The sequence below is a fragment of the Xyrauchen texanus genome, chromosome 1 (assembly GCF_025860055.1).
Source record: "Xyrauchen texanus isolate HMW12.3.18 chromosome 1, RBS_HiC_50CHRs, whole genome shotgun sequence".
In the NCBI taxonomy this organism is placed as follows: Eukaryota; Metazoa; Chordata; class Actinopteri; order Cypriniformes; family Catostomidae; genus Xyrauchen; species Xyrauchen texanus.
In genome coordinates, this window is record NC_068276.1 from 24618300 (window position 1) to 24643880 (window position 25581).

The 25581-nt window shown below is 40.7% G+C and overlaps 1 protein-coding gene across 5 annotated transcripts in view; it reads left to right on the plus strand.

Moving 5' to 3' along the window:
- Window positions 1-25581, plus strand: part of LOC127629095 (transcription factor SOX-6-like) — a 166502-nt gene that overhangs the window by 101629 nt on the left and 39292 nt on the right. For all 5 annotated transcript variants that reach the window (XM_052106349.1, XM_052106429.1, XM_052106492.1 and 2 more), the window contains 2 exons: window positions 17597-17717; window positions 23015-23094. In XM_052106349.1, coding sequence (XP_051962309.1) covers window positions 17597-17717; window positions 23015-23094 — 201 coding nt within the window. The remainder of the gene's footprint in view (window positions 1-17596; window positions 17718-23014; window positions 23095-25581) is intronic.

The window sequence follows — 25581 nt, forward strand, 5'->3', positions numbered from 1 at the left end:
CACACAGCTGGAGACAGGCTCATCTTTTTGTATTCACACACACACACACACACACACACACACACACACACACACACACACACACACACACACACACGCACACACAAGCATCAAGAGAAGAATAATTCTCTCAAAGGTCAGCATGAACTTTAGATACTGAGTAGAGAGGCGAGGCTACATCGTGTTTGAGGAAAAATTCCAGTTGAGATCAAACAACTCTATGAGAATTCCATTATGACGCTCATATTATGTCTCTCATATCACTGCAAACAAGAGCTTATTTCCTCTCGTCCCATTCTTTCTCCTTAGAGACAACACTGGAAAGAGAGAGAGATAGACACTGAGCTCTGTTTATCAATGGACAGAGATGATGTTTGTCCGTGTAGGGCCATTGTTGTGCCGACCGTCGCTTCCTGTGTTTTAAAGCAAAGCACCGGTTCAAACACTCTGTCATTGTATAAGCCTGGTTCTACTTATCTAACCCCAGGACTCCGCTTCCTCTTGCTGCTCTACTGAGAGAAACCTCCACGTGGCTGTCTTCCGCTCTCCTCCAACCCCCCCTCTCTTCCTCCCACCCATCCCCCCCTCTCCCCTCTTTCTCCTGCCAACACCGGCTGGATCACACAGATCTCTTGCTCTCCGTCTCTCACCCTCTTCTGGCAAGCATCACTTCCCACTCGCTCACCGGTGCCTTATCTACTTCTCATTCTTAGACAGACATGAAATCTGCACACCTTTTCACATTTTTCCACACTGAATGTGGGGGACAATATAGGACATTCAGAATGATTGATTAAATTAAATATGGTCAAATGTGTCAATTGGAGCTGAGAGTCAACTGAATTTTTAATTTTTTTTGTCAGATCACCTAAAACAATGTGGTAACATCTAAATTAACTGATTTTAGTTAAGTAAAAATTATAATTCAACCAGAATACACAAGGTAAAACCAATGAAAGCTTTGAGTAGGATCAAGAAGAAAAAGATCCTTAAGGTACCACTTTTTATTGTATACTACACACTTGTGAGGTGAAAGCTTTATTATATTAGCTAAAAAATAGCAAAAATAAATAAATATTGACAGGATAGTATACAAGTGAAAGGAAATTAAAGGGAGACGGGGCAATATGGGGTCGGAAAACGACCCAAGCCAAATTCAAATTAAGTAGGGTCACTCACAAATAAGCACATAACATGTATGACAACATGCACTCCCATCATTTGTTCAAAGCGCTTTCAATGTGCCATTATAATGGTGAAGCAGAAATAAAAATAAATGAGGTGCATTAGGTGTTACTCTCTATTTACTCTCTCTGGACTTATCAGCATCAATTAACACTCTAAAAGATACCATATAACACGATTCTAGCTTTTGTGTATGCAACATGTTTTTATCTATATGGTTTTAAATGAATGATGAAATGATGATGGGGTAATTCTATGCATTTCAGTTGTGTTATTTTCAGCACTTCCATACATGATCTGTATAACAGCTCAATTTTAGAAGAGTGGCACTATTAAAGCTAAAGCAGAAACTGTTGTCAACATTCACTTCAAAGCAGGAAAGGTTCCCTGACATGTGGTTTTAAATGGTCTGGGGGAGCAGCAGGGAGCTGATAATAACTGATAATAGCTGCATTCAGCCACCATATTTAAGATTCTTTTTAATTCTACATGGCTATCCACCAACAAAGTAAAGCCAGACAGACTAAATACGACCTGTGCATATGACAGACACAATTTGCGAGTATGTTTGCATTTGATGTGAACACTCTGAGAGGCCGGTCGGAAGGTGGAAGTGTGAGCCTTTAGGATATTCTTTTGTTCCTGTGGACTGACAGGCAGATATCCGTAAGTGTGTGTGTGTGTGTGTGTGTGACTGATCCATCTCATATGTGTGCCATTTCCCCAAGCCACTGTGAGTGTGCCCTTATAGGCGTGTTTATCAGTGGGAGAGGCGGCCAGGCTAAAGGGTTAATCAGAGCCAGCTTTCTCTATATATCACTCACACAAACTTCACACACTTCTGGCTTGTTGGCCACAACAAACTAATTAAATCTACAATCATTCAATATGTATGCGTATATTTGACTGGGTGATAGTTCTATTTGATTATAAAACTTGATGCATACTTCCTTTCATTCAAAACGTTTTTTGAACAAGCTTTGTGAGATTATTGAATATGACGAGAATCTACACAGGTTGCATAGCACCGTTTTCCTCGTCATTTGGTTCATCTGAGCTCACAAACAGGAATGTAAATATTATAGCAGTCTGTTCTGAGAAGTTGCACAATGGTGTTCAGGTCTCTTCTCTCGCTATTTTGCAGAGCGGTGACAGGAGTCACAGGAGAAGTTGAACAAAAAGAAACTTTCTTCGCTGACAGAACAGAGCCTCCTAATTAAACAAACTAAATTTTGGGGAACTTGTTTGTTAGGCCTTTTTTTTTCTGAGAGATAAGAGATCTTACTTTTTCTTTGTGGACTTGTTCAGTTCTTTAAAACAGTATTATTAATGCAGGCCAGTCGGAATTAATACAAGCTTTGTGATTTGTTGTAATTTGTATGTGTGTGTGTGTGTGTGTGTGAGTGTGTATTTATCACTTTGTGGGGACCAAATGTCCCCATAAGGATAGTAAAACCCGAAATTTTTGACCTTGTGGGGACATTTTGTCGGTCCCCATGAGGAAAACAGCTTATAAATCATACTAAATTATGTTTTTTGAAAATGTAAAAATGCAGAAAGTTTTCTGTGAGGGTTAGGTTTAGGGTTAGGGTTAGGTTTAGGGGATAGAATTTAAAATTTGTACAGTGTAAAAACCATTATGTCTATGGAAAGTCCCCATAAAACATGGAAACACTACGTGTGTGTGTGTGTGTGTGTGTGTGTGTGTGTGTGTGTGTGTGTGTGGTGTGTGTGTGTGTGTGTGTGTGTGTGTGTGTTTAAGGAGAAGATAATTTTTTAAAATAGACTGTGGCCAGTTAACATATTTTCTATATCCCTCAGACTCATCAGGATCTGTGTTAAGAGAATTGAAATTTGGTTCCTTTACGGCAGTTTCATCTCCTCACATTCATATTACAATCACCATTATTTAACTGCTGCGTATGAAGCTAATTACCATAGCTTTGTCTTTAGCCCAGAGCCATTTAGTTTGCCTTTTTAATTCAATGAACAACAATTAAATCCAATATTTCATTAAGCTCCCTCAAATGCACCAGGCGCAATATAATGGTGAATAATTCAGCTCGGGTTTTTAGATAAATATAGGGGTGTCTAATTGAACAAAGATAATGCTCCTAATTTGCCTCTTGTTAGATGGTTTTGGTTGTCTCCCAGCACCCTTGTGATCTCTCATGCTAAAGTCTCATTTATACAGAGACAGTGCTGAAAACAAGCTATGCTAAAAAGAATGTGTTGCCAATTAGCATTGTCTGCCAGGCAAATAAATTGAAACAAGGAAGGAAATGAGCCTGGGTTGTGTGTTTTCATCTGCCTATGTGTGCTTGTGTGTGTCTCTGCGCATTGATACCCTTCTCTTCACGGCATGGAGTACGCTAGCTTCTCCTCCACCAACAAGATGAGGGCCATAACGGTCTCATCAAATCGCTCTTGGCTTGTACCCAGTGCGGTGGAGCCTGAAACATGCTCATCCTCCATTTAGCCGAGACTGTTAGCTGATGAAGAGCCCAACATGCGAGAACGGAGATAAAATAAAGCGGTGACCTGACTCATTAGCTCCCTTTGATTTAATATATTGACACTTGGATACAAATAATTCCATTTAGTGTGCTTGGTTGGTGGGTGGGAGAGGGCGGGGGATCAATTTAATTAGTTATGAAATGTGACTTCTTGTCACGAAGCAGGAGAAATGCTGACGTTAAATAAAGTCATGTGCGGTTTGAACAATAAAGCTTTCGTAGGCCCTGTTTTAAAATGTAATGATGCATAAAAATGGGCCTAATAGTTACATCCTCACCAACAGGCTATGATGCCTGTGATATTAAGCTAATGGATGAATGAATGTATAATGTTAAAAGCCAGTTCAAACAGATCCTGATATTAAGAATATAAACAGATTGCCTGGCCGGACGGAAATTGTCACGGCTCTGTGCATTTCAGAGTTTGTCTAAGGGGAATGACTAGTGGTGTCTTCAGTATTGCTTTTCACTGCATGATCAAATAATATAAATGTTTTCCTTTAAAATACTCTGTGGATCCAGGCCAACAGAAATACAAAGGATACAGAGATTGACACCCTCAGCTAGATCACGATTTAATAGAAGCATGTAATAGAAGACACGGCAGTCTGTATTCACTTTATTTGTGCATATGTTTAGGCGAAAAAACATGTTTCCAGCGTTAAGCTGTATACAGCAGGATCCTAAACATTGTAAGAGAGCACAAAGACATACTTGTGTTGTAACATATGAGAGCATTGCAATTGACAGCTCTGGAAGACACTCAATAGTAGGCAAACGGCAATTATAGTTAATTGCACACCATCTCCATGCTTTTCCTTGATTAAACGGAAAGACTTAACGCTTTTATAAAGTTATCAACTATAACTGTGTGATCAACTTCAATGTCACACCTGAATTTAGCTTGTATTAGTTATCCATTAGTATATTGCAAATATGTTCCATTCATATTGGCATAGACACTGAGGGTTGGGTCCTATTAAAATAAATAGTGCACACAAAGTATGAATTGGTATGGTCAAGTGCAATTTAATTCTGAGGTTTTTCTCCGGTAATTGTGGCATCTGCGTCTTATTATATATTTTGTTCCCTGTCAAGCAACATCGATATAAATGAAGACAGGCCATTCTTAAAAATATGGTAGTGTAAATGGGCTCTATGCAATGCATTAGAAGAATATAAATATGAACCATTTATATCTTATGTTCTTTTGCACATTAACAACTTCCCTGTTAAATGTCAGGCATATTTCTATGACAGTGACAATATTCTTATATATGTATGGAAATTAAATGCAAGGACTAATAGGATTTAGGTTGTGTTAAATTATAAAGAATGTAAGTATAATGAATATATTGATCTACTGATACACAAGTCATTGCTATTTTAAAAGTGATTAATAGCTCTTTGATATCATCTGCAGGGGGAATCCCTGCAAATGCAGAAACTGAGTTTTGACTTTGAGATGTGGTTCTTAGACAACATAGCACAATGATCTGTCTCAGGCAAATTTTACCTTTAACACATCCACAAATTGTGCTTGGAATTAGCGCTGGGCCTAGAAAATAAAAAAAATATGAAAATAGAGCCCTGAGTGTCTGAGATAACTAATAATTGTGAGTCAAAGGCATTTTGGGAGCATCTCATCTTAACTGTTAACCCAAATAATTGTCTTGGCATTGCTACGACAAACCACGGCTGAGTGGCATAAAGCGGTCGCTGTTAGGCTGACTTTCGGAATATCATCAATAATAATAATAATAATAATAATAATAATAATAATATGTTTTATTTATTAAGCACCTTTCCCACAGCTCAAGGTCGCTTTACAGTAGAATGACATAATAACAGCAAAATATGCATAAACAGAGTGACAACTCAGAAACAAACAGGAATCACAACAAACAAAACATTAAGATGTGGAAAAAAAGTACTGCAAGAATAGATACGCTATCAACTGAGACTTGAAATCCGAGATGGAAGAAATAACATGGAGCTCTAAAGGGAGTGAGTTCCAGAGATTCGGTGCCATGAAACTAAATGATATACCACCCATAGAGGTAAGATGGAATCTGGGGACAGCAAGAAGTTGAGAACCAGAGGACCTGAGGGAAATCGTTAGTCTGTAAGGCTGCAGTAATTCAGAGAGATAGTGGGGTGCAAGGCCATTGAGGTTAATATAAGGATCTTGTATTGGATTCGAGAAGAAACCGGCAACCAATGTAAGTAATGGATAATAGGAGTATTATATGCAGTACGATAGGTGTGAGTGACAATGCGTACTGCAGATTTTTGAACATACTGCAGTCTGACAATGAGTTTAGCAAGCAAACCAATCAAAAGGGAATTACATTAATCAAGGAAAGTGAATATAAAAGCTTGGATCAGCTATTCAGTGTCTTTGTGACTTAACAGTGGGCGGAGAAGTGTTATATTATGGAGGTGAAAGAACGCTTTCTTAACAAGGGAACTAACTGGTTGAAACGGATGGGTCAAAAGTGATACCCAAATATCAAATGGTTTTCGAAAGTTTGATCAATGGAAATATTCATATTTAAATTTTTTACAAGAGCTGGTAAACCAAATAAAATAACCTCAATCTAATCCATGTTCAGAACCAGTCAAAATATAGATTTGCAGATCATTAGCGTAACGGTGGTAGTTAAAGCCATGACAACGTATAATATGACCAAGGGGCAGCATGTAAATATTGAAAAGCAAAGGGCCAAGAACAGAGCCCTGTGGGACTCCACAATTAACAGGGATATTGTGACATTTAAATTTCTTAATAGAAATAAAACATAATCTATCAATGAGTTAGGACTTAAACCAAGAGAAGGCTGTTTCAGTGACTCCAACAGAATAGAGTTGAGAGAAGTATGTCATGGCAAACTGTATCAAACGCAGCACTCAGGTCCAGCAAGATTAGAAAATCAAGACACCCTGAGTCAGCAGCTAAAATCAGGTAATTGCTCATTTTCAAAAATGCAGATTCTGTGCTATGGAAAGTGTGGAAACCAGATTGAAAGCAGTCATAGAAATTGTTAGTATGCAGATGTGATTGCAGCTGCGAAGCAACAACTCTTTCCAATATTTTTTTTATGCAAAAGGGAGATTAGAACAGCCCTAAAGTTGTTCAAATCAGAATGATCCAAGCCAGGTTTCTTTATATTAGTGGTGACAGGAGCAGTTTTCAGATCTTTCGAAACAGAGCCAGATGAAAGAAAGCAGTTTATTAAATATGAGATAGGAGCTGAAATAATAGAGGTACAGCTTTTAATAAGGGGAGTAGGCACAGGGTCTAGCTGGTAGGATGATAAGTTCGATTTTCTAATTAACTAATTAATTTGGGCTGGTCGAGGTAAAACTAGAAGTAAGTGGACAGGTTGATCAGGTGGTAGCCAGTTAGTAGATGGTGCAGGAGAGAACCTGTCAGAAAGCACCTGTCAGTCGCTGACTCTCCACAATCCTTTCCCCAGATGAGGCAGGCGGACCTATACTTAGCTCTCATTGTGCTTGGGCCCTGTGAGAGGAAAAATATCAGTTGGTGGAGAACACATCCTCTAGTGTCATGTTGACTTAGTTTCCTCTCCCCTCCTGCCTGGCCCAGTGTTTTCCCTGTTAATGTTGAGCAAACTGTTTTGTCTTTGCATTGGCTTTTTACCGTGGTGCTCAGCCTCCGCAGTGGGCACACACACACGGGGGGAAAGAAGGCAAGGCATTAATAGCCTCTACTGTGTGCGGCCAGCCGGCTGTTTAGAAAGAGGGCCCGTGTTTTCTTAGGGCTAGGGTGGCAAAGCAAAGCATTCAGCCCTGTGTGTCGCAGCATAAAAAAAGGGCCGCTTTGTTTTTCATATGGGGCGGAGGAGAGTCCAAGCATTCCCAGCGGAATACAATGAATGAGCTTTTTGATCTTTCGATAATTTTTTATAGTTACTGAATTGTTGTTGTCTTTCTCCCTCTCTTTCTTTTTCATAACTATTCTTCCCCATCACTGGGTGTGCACATGATATTTGAGCGTGTTTTAAAGTCTCAACACTCTCATGTGCCTGCGATAAAGTCCCAGCTGTAACAATGTCAGCTTTCTGCTGGACAACAGAGTGCTCTCTGTTGTTCTCTGGGCCCAGCTGCTGGAAGGCTAGAGTGAAGACAGTGGCACAGTCTACACACAGATGACAGGAAGAGGGAGAAATGCTCCTCTCTCTCTCTCTCTCTCTCTCTCTCTCTCTCTCTCTCACTGGACAATGGCATTTTTAGTTAATGGGTGGTCTGACTCTGAAGCATTAGGAGCATGATATTTCTGCCATTATCCTGACGAAGGCTCCTAAATTACTTCACATTGTTTAGATGATCTAGTTTATGTTTTTACCCGCAAAAGGTAAAAGGTTTGTTTCATACAGAATTTGTGCACACTTACTAATTATTATTATTACTAATATTTTAGCAAATACTTCTTTTTATCATTAGTTTTTTTTATTCTTCATGTAGACTGTTTCTCTTTTGAATTAGGCCTTGTAATAACATTTTAACTATTTATTATTGTGTAGGCCAGATTAAGCATAAAAATAAATAGCTATTGATCATTGATGTTATTGCTTGAATATAGACCATCTTATTTCCCTCTTTACTGTTCAGGTCCCCTTAACACCATCCTGGTCCGAAAGGGTCTGACTGTATTGTGCCAGTGCCATTTTTCATATATATATATATATATATATATGGAATAATAATGTTGTCCACAGACTCATTTGTGGGTTTGTTTATTTCTGTCCTTTTCTCCCCTCATTACCCATGCTGTTTGAGCCAGTCCCCTCGGGTTTAGCCAGTTTACTGCAAACCTTTTTAATTTTATGACCAGACCCTGACATAAATATGTCCCCCCACCCCACCCCCACCCCCCTGAGGAATATGTAATGTCAATTCCATGAGTAGGAGAGAGAGAGAGAGAGGGAGAGAGGTGGATGCATTATCTGTGTGCACTATGCCACAGCAGTGCTGAGCTTAGAAGACTACTAAGCCTTAGGCTTGTCTTTGATATTTTATATGCAATACAACCCTAATTGCTTGAAATATTTACAGACTTAAATTACATTTTAGGTTCTTAGAGGCCCAACAAGAATTTGCCTTAAGAACACATTTCTGTTGAATACACACTGATCACATTTTACTGGTGCTATTAAGGGAATAGCCTTTCCCCCTCAACATTTTTGTACTGAACTAATTTACTAACTTCTCCCTCCCAGCATGAGGCTTGATTCTCCCCTCCAAATATTAAGCATGCTAGTTTTATCATTCATAAATTACAATGCTCAAATTTATTCACTAAAAAAATAGTGTTTTCTTAGTGTGTATTCTCTCTGATCATAGGGGCATAATAAAAAGTCAAGTTGAATGTGAAATGTAGAGGCCGGAGCTCAGTTGCTCGTGTATCATGCATGTGTTTTTTGCCCCAAGTATGTCTTGGGTGGACTTGAAGTAAAGCTGAAGTGGAAGGCAGAGGGGGGAAGGGGGCCATTCTGCTTTTAACAGCCCCGGACTTAATATAGATATATTGGAATGGCTCTTTTCCAAGAGGGCTTGTTTAACTGTGTAAGGAATTAGTGGAACAAGAAGTCATCTATTGGTTATTCCTCCAGACGAGCCGAGTGTAAGCCAGTGTCTGGTTTCTTTTCACCTTGCCCTGTTCACACACACACACACACACACACACACACACACACACACACACACACACACACACACACACACACATGCACACATACACACACACACACACACACACACACACACACACAGTCCTCATTTGTTCCATGTCAGCTCTGGGTCTTTTGTCAATGGGGCTAGTGGCGTAACATACATCCAAATACATGCAAAGACACTGTTTACCAGTCCCCTTTTTCAAATGCAGCCTTCCAGGATCAGGAATGTACATTTTTTACTTTTCTCTGAAAAAAAGAACAAAGAACGAACGAATGAAAGAAAGAAAGAAAACACGGAGCTGATCGACCGGTAAGCCTTTGAGTCTATGGACTAGTGGATTGTATGAGGCGGGTTGGTCCAGGTCAAAGCCACGGCCACACAAAGTCTCTTTATTCCTGGTCTGTATCTGTGTGGCTGAAGAGGGCCTCCTGCAGAACTCCTCTCTAACAGAGCAGAGAGATGAGAACAATGCGTTTAGTCTGTGGCACAGAGATGGAGACCTTGTCTTAATTCCAGCCTGGTGCTGACAGAAAGCACAGGGATCAAAGTCCGACTCTGCCCTATCGATCCACACAGCCCGATTGTCATCAGCAACTGCTGAGCAGAATATCTACTACTTTGATAACGGCCCGTGAGCATGGGTTTATATGTGTGTCTGATTAGAGCTCAAAGCTGCAGCCGGCGTGCACTGGAGGAGTGTGGTTAACTGAAAAATGACCTGTGACATGAGAGTAATGTGTACTCTGGGATCTATGGGATTGTTTAAAAAATTGACATCTTCAGATCAGAATAATATGCAGACTCCTGAGCGCAGAAGTGGTTTCATTCAGCAATGAGCTCTCTCTCCAGCACACTCGCACTTTGCTGGTTAGTTTCCAGAAAGCGCTCGTTGAGTGTGTTCACAAAGTAGCGGGTGTGAAGTTCGCGCTGTCGGGGCTCGCTGTGTGGATTGAGCTCAGTTGTCAGACCCTCTAGAATCACTTCGCCTTAAAATGGATCCCCTAAGGTGGTTTTCTTTCACAGTCATATTTGCTTGGGCGGCATTGAGCAAAGTCAAGAGAAAGTGACGTATCAGTACAGTAATAGAGAAATCTGTTTTCACTCCTGCTAAAATTAAAACGGCCCTGTGTTAGAGCCTTTCTTTTAACAAGAAACGGTAATGTAAAGTGGAATGGAGGGAAATTCAGATTAAAGTACATCACAGTGCAAGGTTGTATTGTCTCACATTCTGCTTGTTTATGGCACTCTTAATGCTTAACCTAATGCTCTGGGGGATTTGCTCTCTCTTGCTTCCTCCAAAACTCAAAGAGAAGAAGTTGGCCATGCCTCCCCATCTTCTGACTTATCTAGTCAACATTGAAAGGCATTTTCGACAAGTTAAAACAACTCCCCATCTCTTCCTTTAAAAGGGAAAGAATCCCAGACTGATGCTTCTTGAAGATCAATCTCTATTTTCATGTTAAGAGTAGTTGGGGACAGGTGGGGGGACGGGGGGCAGGGTTCTCATGAGCTCGGCGGGGCCCTTTAAAAGACAGTGAGGAGCATAGGTGCTGACAAGGGAGCTATTGAGCATGGTAATGACTTGTACATCTCTATTTTCGTGAGACAGCCTGGGACTGGATATGGCTGCAAATATACATTTACAGCTACATGGCCAGCTTTAGGACGGCATACATATAATACTGACTGTTAACAGGTGAATTTCATGAAATCTGTTAGGAACATGTCCAGGGCATGTTTAACCCCAATAATAATAATAATAATAATAATAATAATAATAATAATAATAATAATAATAAAATAAGATATTAACATTTACATTTATTCATTTAGCAGATGCCTTTATCCAAAGCAACTTACAAATGAAGAATACAGCAAAAGTAATTTATCCCAAGGAGGGAATAATATGAGAAGTGCTGCAATGCAAAGTTTCACATTGGTTCATTTGCTAATTTGATATAAGTGTCAGAAATGAACTTTTACATTAAGGGGCAATATTTGCCCCCTGGATTAGATTTTTAGGGGACATTTTATACCTTTTATATGGCTTTTTTTTTTATTTATTTTTTTATTTTGTAAAACATATAAGGTGTAATATAATGTGTAATATAATCAGTTCATGTCAAATACTCATCTTTAAAGGAGCACTTAGTAACTTTTCTATGCATGTCATCTTGGAGTTACACTGACACCAAGGGGATTGGATGCAGCATCAAACCCCCATTCATACCGAGGGTGGCATTGTCACTTGGTGTCTCTAGACTTTGCGATCTGTGTTGGTGGTGGGTGTTCCTGCTGCTGCCACCTCTCTAACATTATTGGTGGACTGCACAACCGTCCATAGTAGCATTTGAAATGCTGATTACAGATAATACTGCTGATAAAATTAAGATATCATTCTAAATAGACAAGGAATCAGTTATTTTGCCTCTGAAAATGCACATTATGCAGAGGAGAGTGTTTTATAAAATCTGCAGCAGTGCTAAATGCACAGTGCTGGGCGGATTACTGATTTCAAGGGTACTGATAACAAATTACGTGACAAAAATGCAATCTGTTATATAATCATATAGATTACATTTTTGGGATAATCTAATCTGATTATTTTATGATTACTTTCAACCTGTTTCTGTATGGTTTAATCGTCTGAGTGGTGCTTATGTCCACAAATTCAGAAAAATGATCGCAAATGTAAAAATATGAAGGAAGTTTTCATATTTTCATGTTTTCCCCTTGTGATGCTGATAGAGGTCTAGGCACTCCATCAATGACAGGTTCATATATGTTTTGGGTTTAACAGGCATTTTTATTGGAATTTCTATAATTATGGACAGGTTCCCAGGGCACGTTAAAACAAATGTGGTTATGGAATTTCGCCATTTTACAAACGCCATCCACGTATAGTAAGAGATCATATAAAAACCAGCATAAAAAAAACGTCTCAATTTAAGAAACTAAAGGTAACTTTACTGTCCTTTTCCAATTGAATATGAAATGATGGGGATTTTTGTGCAGTTTGATGTGTTTGATGGACAAAACCCCTCCAAAGACATTGCAACACCTATTACACACAGAGTGATAATTCAAATAATATTTTTAAAAAAATTTTTTGTGTTGGTTAGATTTGCAATGTAAAGTAAAAAAAAAAAAAACATGCTTCCAAATGTTCCTTTAGATTTAACATAGATTCCAGTTGACAGAATATTAACTTTTGGAAGGCAGAGTTTACATTGCACAGTGATGTTTTTGCTAAGTGTCTCCTTAAAAATGAAATTATCTCTATAGATCCTCTGTTTAAATGCTGAGATTACCTCTCCATCTTCACCTGGCTGGCTAGTAGCGAGCATCAATTTCTTAGTGCAATGCACATAACCCTCCCCCCTCTCTTCAGAAAACACTTGAAGGCTTACCGGACATATATCAGAGGTTTGCTGATTTTTTATGAAAAATTTAAAAGATTGAAAAAGGGAATAATTATAATGATCAATAAATTATTAACAATTTACTGCTGTTGACTTGTTAATATGTAATCATGTAATCTAGAAAAACTGTAGTCCGATTACAAGTATTTTTAAATGTAATTTAATCAAATTACAAGAACTTGATTTTTGTAATCTGATTACATAATCCAGATTACATGTAATCCATTACTTACAGCACTGTTAATGCATCATATCATTAAACAAGAGGAACATTATATCAATAAATGAATCAAACTATCTCAGAATGCCAACACGGTTTTCTACGCATCATTTTATTAGCTCATATCCATGTATGTGGTTACAAACAAATAATATAGAACACTGAATTCACTCACAGAAATGTTTACTTCTCCATCTTACCTGCACTCGACTCCAGTATCACAATCTCTGCCTGGAGACGGATGACGCAAGCTACTGTGTCTTCGCTCTCATTGGTAGTCGTTGGCGAATGTCGATCTTCGTTTGCTCAGTTTGTCTTGTCACTCCTGACGGTGATCTCTGTTGCCAACGGTCGAGACAGCTCATGTCGTTGGAAGCCGCTGTGCTCTCAGTAAAAATGAATTGGATCTCACCTTTCAATGACATTTTTCCCCCTAGTACCCCTTAATTTCTGACCCTGTTAGAAATTTTACTTTGCTTAAAGAAATTTAAGCTCATTTTAGGGCCATTTTGATAGTTTGTTCAGGACAATTAAGCACCCTGTCTGCAGATGAATTAAGGAATGAATGAATAATAAATACATACATACATACGTACGTACATACATACATACATACATATCATTATCATAACTGTAATAAAAAAATAATTAACAGCACTAATAACACTGATTAATCTATAGCCCCCTTTTTTACTTCAGGGGTTTTCCCCTCCTCCTCCTTTTGTTTCAGTCATTTAACCTACAGCGAGTGCACCCTGTGTCTTTAAACAGGCCTCCATTGATTCCCCTGTGCTCTTAATGGAGGGTAAAATAATGCGTGATCTAAGGGCAGGGGACAGTAGTGAAGACACGGCCCGGTGATGTGTGTATCTCTGACAGAGAGACAGATTGTGCTATGTATCACCGTAGACTTCATCAGCTGTACAGAACTTATGATATATGTAAGAGGCGGGAGGTAAAGAGGTATCTCTCTCTGTCTGTCTGTCTTTTCCTCTCTCTGTGCCTTTACTACACCCACATGAACTGGTCCACGGTGTACAGAGAGGAAGAGGCTGCCAGCTACACAGCCTGACTGATTGCTACAGATGCTCTTCCTCAAGTACCACGAGTTACATCCTTGCCACGGCAGGTCTTCGGGGACAAACAATAGCACCTGTTCCTCATAAGATGGGGCTCGTTCATGTATCTTTAATGAAGCTTTGGGGCAGATGGTGAGAAATGGCATTATCCCATCCTCTGGTTCTAAGGAGCCGATAAGACAAAGGGCAGAGAGAGGCAGGCCTACAATAGGGCTGAGTTTATGAGGTTCAGATCTTCCCAAGACCTGAGCTTTCCTCCTCACATCTGCTCCACTTCATTCTTTCACGCTCTTGATGAATTGACTGGCAATACTAATACTGCAGGCAGCTGGCTGCCTGGCACACTGACAGTGGGGAGGGGGCCACAATATCAGGACACAGATACACACATATGCATGTTGATACTTAGGCTATCTTAGGTAAAATATTCATATATGTATAAAGTATAAATCTCCATTACAGGGTTAGTTCACCCAAAACGTTTGATAATTATTTTCTCACAATCATGTTCCAAATCCGTATTAATTTCTTCAGTGGAAAACAAAAGTGTAAGGAGTAAAACAGAATTTAACTTTCCCTTTAATCAGAGATAGTAAAATTTGCATGTACTGCATAATACTTATACAAGAGTTAGAAAAATGTTGTTTATAAAAGTTTAAAAAAAAAGTACAACATGTCGTACTGCAGGACACTGCTGTTACTGCTTGAAATCCCATGCCAGTGTCCCACATACTATTTCTAAAACTTGTATACACACATGCATGCAGATATACATGCACTGTATACGTGTTTGTGGACACATGCATGATCTATGTGTGTGTATGGATTCTATTGGGAGAGGGTTAGACAGAGAGAGACAGATGGATCCAGTGACTGAAATAGACAGAGCGAGACTGATGGATATAATAAGCAAGCTTCCATACAGGATGCGATATGCAATTTATCAAAAATCCATCTGTCTAAGTGCAGACACATAATTCTATTCTCTGTCTATTAGCAGTCAAAGAAAATTGCCAGTGATAATCTTTACATCTTTATCTGTATTGTCTGCTTGGCTCTGCCAGTGTACTTTAATTGACAGGCTTGAAAGGTAACCTTCACTTTTAGTCCCCACTTTAAGGATGCTTATTTGATTTGCCACTCAAAGATGTGGTGTGTGTGTGAATTAAACATTAATGTAAAGGCCTCATTACTGCAAATCACAACTCTCAAACTGAGGGCATTTTATCTTTTCCTACCTTGCCTTTTTTTCTTGTGATATTTGCACCCTTTGAAACAGCACTAGGGAAATGTATTTTATTAGCAGATTTATTATTAGTATTGATAGTTAGTTTGTTCATTTCTAATGATTTCTAATTCTGCCTTAACTGTTATGAGTGTTCAGTCTGATTTGAAAGAAGACATTGATAATATAGTTTAAGAGAAGTTGGAGCAAGGCAGGCCAGTGGTTTTTGTCATTATGTAAGTGGGTCTCGGTCTGGGATTATATGAAATGACATGTCAAGGAACAGTTGTGCTTTGGTTCCACTTTAAAAGCAGCTGTTTAATGTAATTCTGTGGCTTCAGACTGATTCGCCTTGCAAGGCTAATGTGAATAAGGCTAATAACAATTATGTATGTGAATGACCTTAGCGGCCCACTGAAGGATACCAATTTACATGGTCAGAGGCATGCAGAGAATAATCTTGTTTTTCTCCTAAAGCACTTTGACATAAAATTTATCAGAGGAAGAAAGACATCACAGATGCTATTTATCTGTACCCCTCTTCCACCAACTTCCTCACCAGTTACATTTGGATTAATCTCAAACACAAGAGCAAACCTTTTCCACAAAAGGTCATGTTTAAGAGCCCTCTGATCCCTCTCATTCAGCACATTTAAAGTATTTGTCATGTCAGTAAAACAAAGAAAACGCTCTCACACAGTTATTTCACTTCGGCTTAGGGTTAACTCTGTAGATGCACTTTTGTAAAGTGCAACGCTCAATAAACAGAAAAGTGCCGGATTGTTCCTATTTATTTTTGCTTAGAAGAACTCACTTAGTCCGAATCGATGAAGTGGACCTGAACACTTGTTTAGCACCTGGGGAACAGGCCCTACTGAACTGAGCTCTAGTGTTAGGTGCTCAGAAGATGAAAGCGGTGTAAAAACAAGAGATCACGCAGATCTCAGCGAGAAAGTAGTTGCTCAGTGCAGGTTGATTTCATGCCCCAATGCTGCAGCAGTAATTGCGTCCATACCAGTTTTTATTGCAGGCTGATTTTAAAAAAGAATGAATGGAGAAACATTATGTAATGTTTTTATTTTGGGGGGTATGGGGGGGGGGGCTGACCTTTATTAACCCGTTCTCCAGTTGGGCTCCCCAGAGGTGGGCCGAACTGCCTGCATTAACTCTACCCTGGCCCACAGTAGCAGCCCTGCATCCTATCAACCACTGGCAGGAAGCAGGGAATGACAGCAAGATTGGGTCCAGCCAACAATCCACAAACATGTGTTTTTAGACTTCTATGGGAAGTCACTCATATCCCTAAAAGCTCAGACTCCTTTTTTCTTTGTCTTTGTTTCTGTGTATCTGTTATTACTCTTACTCTCTTTCCTGGAGACATAATCCACTTGCACACATGCATAGAGCTAAAGCTGACCTTATTACATCAATACAGTTCTGCATGCGTTTTAATAAAGGAAGAATACAAACAAACATTGTTGAGAGCATTTCAAAGGCACCACAGGCAATGACTGGTGAACTATCACAAATATACCTTTAAAATAAGCTTTTCCATCTTTTTCACAGCTGAAAGCAGGTGCAGTAAATTACTGGCCTCCAATCGGCATTTATCATCTACATAAATGATCTGACAAGACCATAAGACAAATGCTGTGTATCTGCGAGAACGAGCTGTGTTCATATGCAGTCTGTCAGCGTGACATTGAGTGCACATATTTGATGATGAATATCTCATCTGTTGGTCTTAAAAGAGAAAGGATTCTGTTTTTACAACTGTCCTGTTCTAAAGAATCAAATGCACGCTCATGACACTTATCTAACAACTGAATGCACAGTAAAGCCTCTTAGATTCCTCACGGTGAGTCTCTTGATTAAGCTTTGTAAGGAATGTCAGCCTGACAACAAAAGACAACATCTCTGTGTGTGTGTTTGAAAAATGATCAGCACGGAAAATCTCATCTGGTTTCATCATATTATTGTAAAGATTGCAATCACCACAGTACAATTAATTGGGCCTTTTCATTATGATATAAATATGCACAAACACTCCACAATTACTGTACGTCACCCCTGTGTGTGCATATGTGAGTGTGATGGCTTCTTTGAAGTGCTAAGTTAACGTGCGTTTGGCGGGTATTAACTGCAGGTATTTCTTGAGCGTGTGCAGGGTGGACCGGGGCAGAATATGAGCGCTGCTGTCAGCCTGTGTTAGACTCCTGTGTGATCTCCTCTTGCTTTGTGTTCAGCAGGTCCAGGGTCACATGCCTCCGCTCATGATCCCCATTTTTCCACACGACCAGCGCACTCTGGCAGCAGCCGCAGCGGCCCAGCAGGGCTTCCTCTTCCCCCCAGGCATGTCCTACAAGCCCGGTAAGAACACACATTCAGCTTTAATTCTTTCCTGTCATTTACGTCATCCATCCATCCATCTATCCATCTATCTATCTATCTATAGTATCTGCTGGGAAATGACCATCATTCACTGTACCACAGGAACTTGCCTCTCTTCAAAGTTTCTCATGTCTTTCACTTTTCCTCAATGTGAATTTTATTATTATTATTTCATTTCTTTGGGTTTACTGGCCAATTCATGGTTTTTAAAGAGTCTTCAGCACACACCTCTTTGGATTCTGAGAGCATCAAGCTCTCCCCGTCAAGGGAATTAATTCTGAACATTGTGAAGTCTATCCATGGTGAAGCAGCCAATATTGGCAGAATATAAACTGTCAGCCCGAATGGCTCTCAACTTCATGGCACACAAATATGCAGAGGAAGTATGTAAGGGGGTTAAAGGGAAAGGAGGCGGCGAGAACCGGCTTAACAATATAAATAATATTTAATTAAATAAAAAGACACACACAAACACATATAGGGCAGCTGCCTGTAATTCTCTCTCTCTTGAACTGTCGTCACCGGCCGCCTTTATCCCTCGTGTGCCCCATCCCCGGCGACCTGTGGGGACACTCCTCCACCCCTGGCAGAGGCCCTACCGCTCCAGGCGGTCGGGGAGTCGCTTCCCTCCTCCCCTCGCGGATGGCGGTCTTCTCTCGACCCCTCCGCGTTTCTGGGGGATTGCAGGGCACTCCTCCGCCCCTGGCAGCGACTCCATCACTCCAGGTGTTCGGGGAGTCCAGTCCCCACTCACCCTGCGGATGATGGCTGTTCCCCACGTCCATGCGGTTGGGCTACTCCATCACCTGGCAGACGGAACCGCCGCTCCCCTTGGTGGACAGCAGTGTCGAGGACTCTGCAACGGGCATCCCTCCTCCTTCCAAGGTTTTGGCACTAGTGTACGGGGGTTAAAGGGAAAGGAGGAGGCAAGAACTGACTTAACAATATAAATAAAGTTTAATGATAACCTTAAACAAAAACACCCAAACATAAACACATACAGGGCAGCTGCCAGTAATTCTCTCTCTATCGAACTGTTGTCACCAGCCACTTTTATCCCTCGCGCACCCCATCAGGCTGATTGGGGACCGGACATGCGTCATTCCAGCCCTGCCCGCCCTCCTAAGCTCTACAAAGTATTACTAATATAACACTCCAAATGTCCTCCAATAGCTCCAATAATTAGAACTAACATTAGACTGGATCTAATGTATTAAAGGGACAGTTCAACTAAAAATTTAAATTCTGTCATCATTCATTTGTGATCCATGGAAGAAAGTCATACAGATCTCTTTGACAATATGCCCCTCACCCCTGGAAATTTGTGTTTAATTTTAAAGGAGTTCAAGATCTTTAGTGAGCATTTTCTCTTTTGCGGGTTGAAGGGCCTCTAGTGAAGCTGCCTGTCATACTTGTCCTGGCAAGTCTTTCTTCTCCTTTTGTGAAAAAGAGAATTGCTCCTCACGCAAGCATTATAAATTCAAAAACAAATTAGTAGGAAATCGCTACAACATGCAGGCTGACTCACTGCCAGGCCAGTATCCCTCAACCTCATATCCAGTCATTGTTCAGAGATTTAGGGATGTGCCACTCTCATTTTCTGTAATTAAACATTTCAAAGCAAATTCCTGACTCTCAAGTGATTAGAGGCCTTTAGTCCAATCCTTATCCTTCCATTATTTTCCCTCTTCTCTTTTTGTAGTTTGATTGCTTTTTGTGAAAAATAAAAACACTTAAGTAATAAATGTCATTTTATTAGAAGTCAGCAGGTGAGTGATGGAATATTACAGGGTGTGGTAGAGCAGCTAATAAATTAACTAAAAAGGTAAATTATGGAATATAAAGTCAGCTATTTTGGAACTACAAAGGCATGACAGGTTGAACAAAGAGCCTGAGGGGATTCTTTTCCCCAGTTTGATTTTTAATATGTTTGACATGGAAAGTGTTTTAGTACAAATAACAGCAGCTGTAATGGAATCCTTGGCGTGTGTAAAGCACTTGCATTATTCATAATTTGAGAAACAGTAGAGGGAGAAAACTTTAGGAAATGGCTTATTGCCGTTAGCGTGCATGACTCGAATTATTGTCATGGATGATGCGATTGGACTCTTTGCAGTTTTTGCTACCCCGGGGGGGGGGGGTTAGCCTGGCTCAATGCAAGCGGCCAAGGCCCAGTGCTGATGGTCATAACCCTGCAGTGAAACAGCAGAGATCCCCTTTCTCGCACACTGTGCTCAATGGCTTGCTCTTGGTCTAAAGAGAGGACTCAGGTCATCCTTTTCTCAAATTGACTTGAGTAGCATAGTGGCGATCCCCCCTGTGTGGACATGACGAGAGTTATTGCTGATAGTGGCACTGCAAACCGCTCCTTGGATGTTTACGGTCATTGGAACGCAATGATCCCACAATGCCTGATTGACACCCCTGCTGACAGACAATGATTCTCCAGAACCTTGCCTGGAGGGCGCATTCGTGTGACAGAGAATGTGCATCATGTATGCGTTTAGACATTGACAAACTGCATTAGCAATTGATGATCCCCGTGTTGAGCTACTCTATAGATCCTCAGTGGATGTCGCCAGTTATTGTTCTAAGTATTTTTTTTTTTAGATATAAAAGAGTCTCTGATCTCAGCCTGAGGGAAAAGCCGTGAGCAAAACACTGAGCCCTTTAACAAAACCACTCAGTTCAAAGACAGCCCCACTCGGCTTGAATATTCCACATGCTCAGCTCTTGGCATCAGCTGGAGCAGAAGTGAAGAGGTTGCAGAAGGATCACTCTGCCAGCCGTTTCTCCCTGCTATCCTCCACCTTTTCATTAGCCTCGTGGCCCTTGCTTCATATGGAGCACCAGCCCGTGTCGGCGGCAGCAGTGCCCTGTGCTAGACCCTTGGGTCCTTCCACTTAAAGATGTCCTGTGCCAATTTGGAAGCGCATATTGGCCTTGATTTGCAGCATGATACCTGACTGAAATACACTATGAATACACTATAAAGCTCTCTAGCAATGCCTTTATGTGAGAGAGCACTTTAGCCATTATTCATCAGCTCTTCTCATGCTTGCGCATTTTTTATAAGAGAAGAAGACAGTGGAGTATTGTAGTCTGAAATGAGGAGGTTTGCCCTTCTTGCTTGGTCTCTGTGAAGAGAGCTTGCTCTGATAAGGTCCTTCTCTAATAAAATGATGCTATCACAGGGAAATTACAAGATGAAGTGTAGGCTCTGGCTTGAGATTTCTGGCCTGAGATGTGTGAGCTAAGAGCTTGTACTTAAGGCTGAAAGATACTCTACACAAGTACATTAATGCAGATGCTTCTAGCTACTCAAGCTCGATTTCTAGCATTTTTGAAATTCAGATTGTGTCAGACCACAATTTGTGATGCAACCCAAGTATATGTTGCATTCTTAACGTTACCACAAAGGGCTAAATAATGGACATCAGTAAGAAATGGCTGTTTCTACAGCCAACTACTGTAATGGCGGTGCAACGATTTGAAGATAAAAATGTTGAGCAATTAAGGTAAAGTCAATGCATTTAAAACAACACACCCTTAATAAAAACACATTCAGTTTAATGGCACAGACTTTTGAATGCAACTCTATCGCCCTCTTGGGATCTGATGCTTGTTACCACCACAGTAAAGCAAGAACACACGTTGAGCCAGACCATGTGTTGGCAATGCGTTGACCAAGTGGTCACACCTCTGTGCATACTTGTTTAAATTATGTTTTTGGCCTTACTCCTATTCTTCAATCACGGTCTGTGGTATGGTTGTGCCCTGTTACTCAGCCCTCTTTGCAGTTGATGAATCATAGGGATACTCAACCCTTAAGAGTGTAGGGAAAGGGTCTATTGGCCCCCCAGGGTGGCTGATAATAAGCTTTTGGCCCTTGGCCCTAGCAAGCTTGGGGAAACAACCCGATTGGGTAGTGGCGTCACTGGAGCCTCCCTGGCATCTACTGGCTGGGAAGGGGCATGAGACCAGCTATGCTGGAGACAGGCAGATTGGCCTTTTAAACCAGATTCACTTTCCCAGACTGACATAGAGAAAGCTGGCAGCCAACCCAGTCTACTTGAGGCACTAGAAGCCCACCCAGCCCCCAGAACATTAGCCTTGGCCTTGTGTTCTCTGCTGGCACCTGACCCGCCTATGGCTCACATGACATATCACCACAATCACCAAGAAAGACACAGAGAGAGTTAGAATGAGAGCGAGTAAAAAATCTTAGGCAGTAATGACCCCCTCTACGTCCCTTATTACACTATTTGAAATCAGTTCAATTCACTCTTTATTTACCTCTGCCACTAGCTCGGATTGAATTTCCTGGCTGAATCACAATGTGCTGTGGTCAGTGTGATTGCAAAGTGAGTGAGAGAGTAAAAAGAGGGAGGATATATATGTTTACCCCCATGCCTGTGGCTTTATAGCTCCATATGTTTGTGAGGAGAAGTGACAAGCAGAAGTGGAGGCTGAAACAGGGCCAATTGCCTTCCATGGGCACACTTCATTCAAACCTCTAGCAGCAGACCTCATCATGTCTGTTACACTCTCAGAGCCAGAGACAGGGTTATATACACCAACCACAATACAAAACACATCTCACACACTTGACACACACTCTCACAGGCACTCAATTATCTGTATAGGGTTTCTGCAGCCAGATCTTCCTATTATGGTCTATGTTTTTATCACCCTATTGTATCTGTTGTGTGTTATTATATTGTGTACGTTTGATTTCATGATGAAAATGTATTTCAAGCCATATTTAGATAAAAACTCTTGTCGTAACCTGTTGAAGTTGGCCTCAGCACACACATTTTATTGTGCCAAATCACATTGTAAAACACATAATGGCATGTAGAACAATAGTGCAACAAGTCTGCAGCCATGTCAAGCTTCGAACTGAACATGATATATCGTCCATTTTATTTACACCACAGATAGTTGTGAAGAACAGCATAAAAGCTAAACCTGTGTACAATGCATATACAGATTAGAAAAGACTGTGCAAGTGTGGGCACAGATAAAAATGAGAAGAAAAAGAAAGAAAGGGGAAAAACTGAATGTGAGAGAAAGAGAGATGTTTCTGTGCAGATCCCTCTCTGCTTTGGCCAGCTGACTCTTTTGTGAGTGCAGATGTTTGGGCTAAGTGCTGAGGCTGGGTGCAGGCAGGCCCACAGGAACTGTGTTGGCACTTGTCTGGCCTGCCGTTGGACCAGCTCATTGTCTCAACCTGTGCACATTGTTCACAACCCCCCCCTCTCTTTCTCTGACAGGTGATAACTACCCAGTGCAGTTCATTCCATCCACAATGGCAGCTGCTGCAGCGTCAGGACTCAACCCTCTCCAGCTCCAGGTATGTACAGCTACAAAAGAATTTACGGGCAGTGGGCCAAGCCCTGAGCACCGTGTGAGCACCCCAGCTGTATGTTAAATAACAAGTTAGAGCTAAATCACTCACACCGGTCCACCCCTTCTAGCTTAACACCTTCCATCTGCGATATACCCCTTTTTTGCGGGCACAGTCTTCATGCTTACACCTACATATGAACTGGGAGTTTTGTTTATGAAGGGTATTTCATGGAGTAGATTCTCCTGGACCTTAAATGAATTTTTTTTTTTCACTGTGTTCTTAGTAACTTTGTGGTATAGTAACATAACATGATGATGGAAGAGCTTCCAAGACCCTCCAGGCTGCCCTCAGAGCGATTCTCAGAGTTGCAGGCTCACAACTCTACTTGTGATCCCCACTCAGATACTATCTCCAGGCAACATGCTTTAATATAGATCCATATCTTCATTCCAACATTTTATCTTATTATGCTTGTCATTTTATTTGTTTCGAATAAAGGCTTTGAAAGGACTGGCTCAGCTTTTTGTTTCTTGAAGTATTATTCTGATCACTACTGATTACGAAAATTAAGTTGCTATGAGCTAATAGGGAAGGCAAGGGCCATTATTAGCACAGTTAAACTAATGTCAATAGTCCTTCCTGTTTACTCAAAGAAATTATGAGGTCTTATAAGTAAGTGAGTGAGAAAAATATATGCTGTCCTTTAAAACTTTGCAAAAGTTACTTCAAGTTCTTCTGAACAAAAATTGGAGTAAATGATTGAGAACAGAAGGTGAAACAGCTTACAGTCCAGCGGCGGATTCATTTATTTCTTGCTTTTATTCATAGACAGTTGTTGTTTTGTCAACAACAATGGTAAGCGGTTGATAGCAATTAGACATTAAGCTCTCTGATAGCTGGGAATGTTACAAAACAAAGCGGTGAGCAGAGGGAGGAGGACATGCGTGGGAGAGAGAGGCTAGGAGAGCGTTTTGTACCTTTTCTTCTTGCTGATACATGTGCACAATTTGTCCTTCGGAGCTTATCACTCTCAGCATTAATGAGCCTTGGCAAGTTGGAACAATGCTTGCAGCTGGAGCTGGAAAGGCCTCTGCTATAGCATGTGACTTTGGGGAGAACAATCATTTGTGTTGAAGGTGTGGGATGAGTCTCTTCATGTTAAAAAGCATGTGTAGTATGTGCGTGTAATTGTAAGAGAGCAAGCTAAACAGAGAAAGCGAGCAAATGGGGAAAAAACTGATTAAAAAATTATTGGAAAAAAATGTCTTCCCTACTCTTGGAGTAGGCAGTATTGGCGTAAACTGGGCCTGTCCTGTCTATTTATAGTGTTCTGATGGGTCAGCTAGAGTCTGGGATAGTCATATATCAGGAGGCACTGAGACCCCTCAGCCATTCATTGTGCTAATAGATTTAACCCTGGGAATGGGCTGTAACCAAGCCTCTGAGTCCATGACTTGGCTGACCTTTAGAAAATACAGTAAACACAAATGGGATACATTCCCATTAATTGAAGTTTGTCTGTCTACCACAGATTTAGATGAGCAGATTGCTATTTACTTAACGTATAATTCAGTCTAAGAAAGCCTGGCTAGTCAAACATACCCTTTCCGTCCCAATCATCACATGAATGTGAGTTCACAAAGCACAGTGGAAAATTATTAAAAATTATCAGGAAGAAGATGAAACTCATTTCAAACATGATGATAAGGTTACACAGGTAACTTTGATTCAAAAGCAGAAACAAAAGCATCCAAAATATTGTTTTGAATAAAAAGGACAACAGATATACATAATGAGGTTGTAATTTTGTGGGGAAGGGAGATATGGAAGAATCTGTACAGCAGTTAGCAAGTGCTATCTTGTGGTTGTGGCTGATTTTGTCTCGTTTCCTTTTCTTTTTTTTTGAGCAAGAATAACAAGCTTTGAATTCCCATCTTAAATCAAAGGCAGCAAATCTTTCTAAATATGTCAGATAAATGAGGGCCAGCACTAGGTCAATGTTAATGAGAGGTATGTATGGATTTGTCTGGTGTGTCTGGCTGATTATCTGTAATGGCAGTATCACTGAGTTCCCGCCGCTTATGCATCACTGATCCGCTCAGTGGGAATGACCTCACCTATGAGATCCCCACTTCCTATGCCAGTGGACCCACCCACCCCCTGCCACTGGCTGGGTGCATCTGTCTAATTAGAACATCTTAACTTGTCAGCAATTCTGGCAAGGTATCATTTTCCCTAATTTTCTAAGTTTAGACTGGGGAAATATATGAACCTTAAAAAATGCTCAGATTGAAAAGGAATTAATATCCACAATACCATGCTCGCTCATGCAGGAAGAGGGACGTCCGCTCTGCCAGTCTTAATGTTGCTGATGCTACGGCTCGCAATTTTACCATGTCATAACAGTAAGTGGGAAAGCCATGGAATCTCTCTCTCTCTTTCTTTCTTCCCTCTGTCTCTTTACCCATCAGCCAAGCCCTTCCACAGGCT